At 46.1% G+C, this 5,735-nt stretch overlaps 1 protein-coding gene across 1 annotated transcript; it reads left to right on the forward strand.

Annotated features, from left to right (window-relative positions):
* Window positions 1-2,210: 2,210 nt before the first annotated feature.
* Window positions 2,211-5,465, forward strand: igfbp6b (insulin-like growth factor binding protein 6b). The gene is made up of 4 exons (XM_082518572.1): window positions 2,211-3,016; window positions 3,869-3,903; window positions 4,651-4,770; window positions 5,123-5,465. Exons 1-4 carry the CDS (start codon window positions 2,680-2,682, stop codon window positions 5,234-5,236), a joined length of 606 nt encoding a protein of 201 aa, XP_082374698.1. The 5' UTR covers window positions 2,211-2,679; the 3' UTR covers window positions 5,237-5,465.
* The last annotated feature ends 270 nt before the right edge of the window (window positions 5,466-5,735 follow it).

Consider the following 5,735-nt stretch of genomic DNA (forward strand, 5'->3'; position numbering starts at 1 on the left):
TGCAGCGAGGTTTGAGAAGTGGTGAGAAGCCACTTGGCCAATCCCGCTTCTGCGATGTATATATCAGCCATGTATTTGGCACCATTCATTATGTTCATGAATCCCTCACCACACACTTTACACTCTGTAAACCTCGCCTTCTGTTCACAGGTTCTGTTTCATTATCCCAAACTGAAACATTACTATAAATATGAATTAGGCAGTTGGCTACCTCAGTAGGGGTCCAGAGGGGATTTGACCCACTCCCCACCACAGGGTTTGTGTAGAAGAAGAAGTGGCAGCAGAGAGAGAAACTTTCTGAGCCAGTTGGGACAGATCTGAACTTTTATGGAGGAATCAAGAGAAGGAAGAAATTGTATTTAGCCTGCCCGAAGGAGGAAAAATGAATAATCCAGGGCACTGTGGAAAACAGAGCCCCCGTCGGTCTGGCAAGTGTCTTGGAACATTCTCCTAATATGTGGAAAAGGACTAGAAGTGCTGCGGCTTGCAAGCTGATGGGAACACAAGATGGCAGGTGATTTCTGCCCTTCTTGCCAAGATTAATCAGAACAGCAGGCGGCTGATGGCAAGGCCGAAATTGGCCTCATGTAGCCCTGAATTCCAGCCAGTACAGGCCGGTGGGTATGTCTGTATGCTCTGCAGAGTCTGAGCTGCTACTGCGGGAGCCAGGCACACGTTTTAACAACTAAATGTCTTAAGGTCAGGCACTGTATTAAAAAAAAAAAGCTAGTGAGAAATGTCATTACCACTCAGCGTTGTTGGCTTAATATAAATATTTATGCCCTGTTTGTTTGCTTTTACATCTGTATGCGGACCAGTGAAAGGCAAGGTAAAGTTATAACCTTGATTATTATCACGCATAAGCACTGTTTGAGAAACAGCACTCCCTGACGGCTGCAGACTCCCCCAGCAGGACAAAGCTCCTACCAGACTACAAAACCTGAAAGGAACACAATAAAGGGCCTAAGGTGTTGAGTTTTGGCCTCCCCCAGTCTGATCAAACATCCCAATGATGTGCCAGAACAAGCCAAAACCACAGAGGTCCCACCCCTGTAACTCACAGCACCCAAAGGATCAGCTGAATGGACATCCAGAGAGTTCCCGTGTCCATGCCCTGATGGATAAGAGCTGTTTTGGCAGACTCAATCAATATTAGGCCAACCTCTACCAGTGATGTTGTAATCCTGTGATATGTTGCAGGGATAGTTGGGCATAAGTGACAAGAGTGGCAAAAAAAAAAAAAACAGAAAGAACTGCTCCCAAAACATAAATGCTTTTTCTAACTAAATGACTATACACAAAAGTGCAGCTTTGACTAAGAATGAGAGGTCTGATCTAACCACTTCACTCTCTCAACTGCAGTAGTTGCAAAGTTACTTTTTGCATATGCCTGTAAGAAAACAAGACTTGTGCCTTTTACAGTTTTGTGCGCTGTAAAAACATCATTTAGATACACTGAATAATCTGAATCACATGAGAATATTTAACATAACTGGGCTGAGGTGTCCATTTTATTATGCCACGGTCAAGTGTTGTACATTGAGAAGAAGCGCAGAGGAATCAGTAGCTGAAGAAAATCCTCACTGAGTGGAGCATAATTCAGTTTGGTCTTGTGCATTTGTCCCTCTCCTCCTCCCTCTAATTATCCAGATGATTACTCTTCCAAGTCAAACACCTGGCAAGCAAAAGCTCCAACTGCCATTTAATATCTGATAGCTACTGAAATATAATCTAGAGGTTTAACAGCTTATGAAAGACTGGATTAGATGTAATGCAATATCCGACATGGCAGTGATTAGGCTGATGCACGCAGTTGGTGCGTGGAGTAAACTTACATCAGTGTATGAGCACGCTGGATTTCTTGGTGTATTTCTTCTGAATCCAGCTCATTCTGTGAACTTTGACACGTGTGACAGAAAGACGGAGTATTACAGGTGTGTAGCTCAGTTTTAGGATTACATGTTTGCTCAGGAAACATTCTGTCATAACCTCAAACCGAACTCGAGCAGGAGCGAACACACAGCTGTGCATTTGTCGTGGCGAATGACAATGCAGTGGCAGCGCCGCCGATGGAAGCTCATACTATACATTTGTGTTTGTTACCATGGCAAATGTTCTTCCAGAAAGGTCTCTGACATTGGAAAAAGTGCAAATGGCTGAACGTGACTTCTACTGTTTATGCATGGGTGATGTTGAACATAAGTGGAAGAAGAAGGACTAGATGAATGTGTTCGTATATACCAGGAAAGGGTGGGGAGATTTTGATAATTTCTGAAAGGAACATAATCCACCCCCCACTTGCTCTGTCTCCCTCCCTGCCACCTCCCTCTCTCTCTCTCTTTCTCCCTCTCTCTCTCTGAGTCCCAGCCCCTGAAGGTGTCATAACTGTGCTCTCTCTCTCTCACTCTCTCTCTCTATCACCGCCTTTCAGATCTTTAAAAGCTGGTGCTTTGCCGTGTCTCTCACGATCTCCATTTGTCTCATCTGGCACTGCAGGGGACTCTCGACCGGCAAAGCACCAAGGAGAGCTACTGTATAGAAGCGGGAGGAAGACTGAGGAAAGAGGAGAGAAAGGGAAAGAGAGTAAGAGTGAGAGAGAAATATACATCCAGAAATAGCATCAGCTACATTTAACTGACAGAGAGTGACAGTGTGGAGAACCTGAGACCTGGACAGAAAATGCCTATCCTTTCTAACTTAACAACCGTTGTATTGTTGCTCATTGCTCACTGCGGATCATGGACCGGGGCGAACCGCTTGGGTCCCTTCAAGGTCTGCCCTTCCTGCAAGGATCCACTGGGGGCAGGTCGGCCCCCCAGGGACCATAATGCTGCTGGCAGCACGTCAGTGCTGGCCCAAGGAGAGCCCTGTGGTGTGTACACCCTGACCTGTGCCAAGGGGCTCCGTTGTGTTCCCCCACCAAGGGAGCACAGCCCCCTCCAGGCTCTGTTGCAGGGAAGGGGCATTTGCGCCAAGTACAGCAAGACTAGTCCCACCGAGAGGCCCCACCCCACAGGTAAGATACTGTATTTACACACACACGTGCATGAAATCACATAGGCACGCACCTACAGATGCAAACAGGGGCTTGCACGGCAACTGCATATAGGCTTGATTTGAAGGGGATATATGGCGACAGCCACACATTAGTGTATATACAGTGTGCCTCCCCCAGTATTGCTATAAATTGCATGTGATGCTGTGTCACTTACCAGCACAAGAAGGGACAATTAGTATGTGGCATTTAAGCCTGGTTGCATTTTGTGCACCACTAATGAATTTGCAGACCTCTGGCATCTGTTCCGCAGCACCTCTGGCTTCGCTGTTGATGAAAATGTCAGTTCCTTTTATGGTGGAAAATCACCACAATCACATTAACAAAGAGAAAACTACACCTTGTGTGAGCTTTCTTCAATTTTGGGGGATCTGTAAGTGAAGATATGCACCCATGAAGTGTTATTGTTACCATCCATTTCAGTGACAGGGTGCATGACAATGATCTGTCCAACAAGCCGGCTTCTCTGTAGAGAATTTAGAATGAATGTGAAAACTGTAACAGTGTCACCTACATTCTGATCAAGCTGCTTTTTATTGCAGTGATCTCCATCTACTGTTCAAACTGAGATACTGCGATTAACTATCTGAAAAGGAGCCGTACTGACAGAAATTAGGTCTCTCATTAAATGGCCAGCACACATGCATGTCCTCTTACTGAAGGTTCATTAATGTACTACGCTAAAAGAAGCAAAGCTATATCACAAAGTGTGAGTGCATTATTTTAAGTATATAGTGTATGATCTGACAATGGGTGCTGTTTTACCGGTATCATGCTTCAATGTTCTCATGTCGGCGTGTCATTTCCTCTCAGGTCCACATCCTTCACACAGTGGTGACATTGAAAAAGTAAGTTCATCCTCTTATTGTGAGATAAGCTACTCCATCTTCACCTAAATCATTAAAAATCTGACATTTCTAACCCTGTTATGGCTGTATGTTGAGCTGCATCTACACAGTTCTTCCCATAGATTCTCTGTCGTTTGGGGTGTTGCAGTGGCATGTACACACACACACACACGCACACACTGCTCTGAAGCCATGCATTATGGTGCATGATGTGTGTGCTGCTATGCGGCAGAACTAATTGAGCATGATGTGAATCAGGAAAGTTTCGAGCCGGCCGCTGCCGCTACAGATTTCTCAGTTAGTGAGCTGGTTTGCTGTGCAGTGTCTGAGCCAGTATGGATGCTATAAGTAGAATGCGATAGCCACCTAAATGGTCATATTTAGGTGGCTATTGCACAGTTCAATTTCTCAAAGTGACACAAAAACGCAGAGTCACTTCAAACCATTCAGTGACCTGAAAATCAAAAGCATTGTATAACAATATGGTTATATAATGATATACAATATGTGACATCTGATCTATATATATAGAAATGTGCATTTTCTCTGCTTCTGGCTGGAATGCTGCATCACCGTAGCTAATCCTTAGTGATTCACATCGACATGTGTTCTGCAAAGAGGATTTCTGCCAACACAATCACCTGAGGGGGGATAGCAGCTTGCCACTGCCACTCTTCATATTAAGGCAGGTTCTCTCTGTTTGCCTCTGGCGGTGTTTGAAGTCACACTCTGCATTGCTGTTTTCAGGCACCCTGTCGCAAGCTGCTCAATAGCGTCCTGAGGGGTCTTGAGCTGACAATCTTCCAGTCTGACCGCGACATCTATATACCCAACTGTGACACTCGTGGCTTCTACAGGAAAAAGCAGGTAGAGCATTATCAGTAGAGCTATCGTGAGGCATGACAGTGGAACTTTGTTGAGCTTATGTGATGGGAAAATGTCTCGTTGCTGCACTGACTTGGTGTTACTGTACATGTGTCAGAGCTGCACTCCACTGCAGCTTTCTGTTCAGTGCATCCACAGATTAGTGTGTGACCACAGGGGCTGAGAATAACTGACACCTCTCTCTGAGCCTCTCAGCTGTGGGCTCAGAGAATCACTACTGCGCTATGATGACATATCATTTTCTCTCTCTGCCTCCCTCACCACCTTTCCTACCCTCTATCTCGGCGCTCTTTCCCTATAAAAATCTCCCTCTCTTTCCTTTAATTTCACACAGTGCCGCTCCTCCAAGGGCATGCAGCGTGGCCACTGCTGGTGCGTAGACGAGCTCGGCACGCCCGTGCCTTCACGTGCCAGCGAAGATGGTACCATACCATGCGATGGCGAGTGAGGGACAAGTCCGCCTGGTTGCTCTCAGCCTGGAGGAGGTGGAGAAGGAGGAGGGCGAGGAGGAGGTGGAGGAGCAGGAGCACGGGGAGAGGGGGTGGCTTTAGCTTGTGCTAGACACTGCCTGGACAGGAGGGAGCAGGGATAAACCACTTCCTATGGAAAATACACACCAGTTAATGTCCTCTCTATAAGCAAGACAAACACACTCTCACAGTCCAGCAGTAGCAACAGTAACATCTGCCTGAATGTTCAACAGTTGCAGCAATGTCCTCTGCGTCGTGTGGTGGCGCGCTGCATGCTCACATTATTGCTCCGTGAACTGCCTCAGTGATCCAAGCTGTATCTCTCCGAATGATCTCTATATTCCCTGGCTCTTGTCCTGGCTTTCTGGTAGATTTTTATTTTCCCTTTTCACTTTAGGATAGCTGACACTGCCTGTGTTTGTTCTGATCTCAGTGGGCTGAAATACTGTTACGCAGGTGATGTGACACAAACGTTCG

The sequence above is a fragment of the Aulonocara stuartgranti genome, assembly GCF_965226115.1.
Source record: "Aulonocara stuartgranti genome assembly, chromosome: 20".
Taxonomy (NCBI): Eukaryota; Metazoa; Chordata; class Actinopteri; order Cichliformes; family Cichlidae; genus Aulonocara; species Aulonocara stuartgranti.

Coding starts and splice junctions, on each gene's coding strand:
- igfbp6b (XM_082518572.1), top strand. CDS start 2,680: ATGCCTATCCTTTCTAACTTAACAACCGTTGTATTGTTGCTCATTGCT. Junction 3,017..3,868: donor CGAGAGGCCCCACCCCACAG/GTAAGATACTGT, acceptor ATTTCCTCTCAG/GTCCACATCCTTCACACAGT. Junction 3,904..4,650: donor ACAGTGGTGACATTGAAAAA/GTAAGTTCATCC, acceptor TGCTGTTTTCAG/GCACCCTGTCGCAAGCTGCT.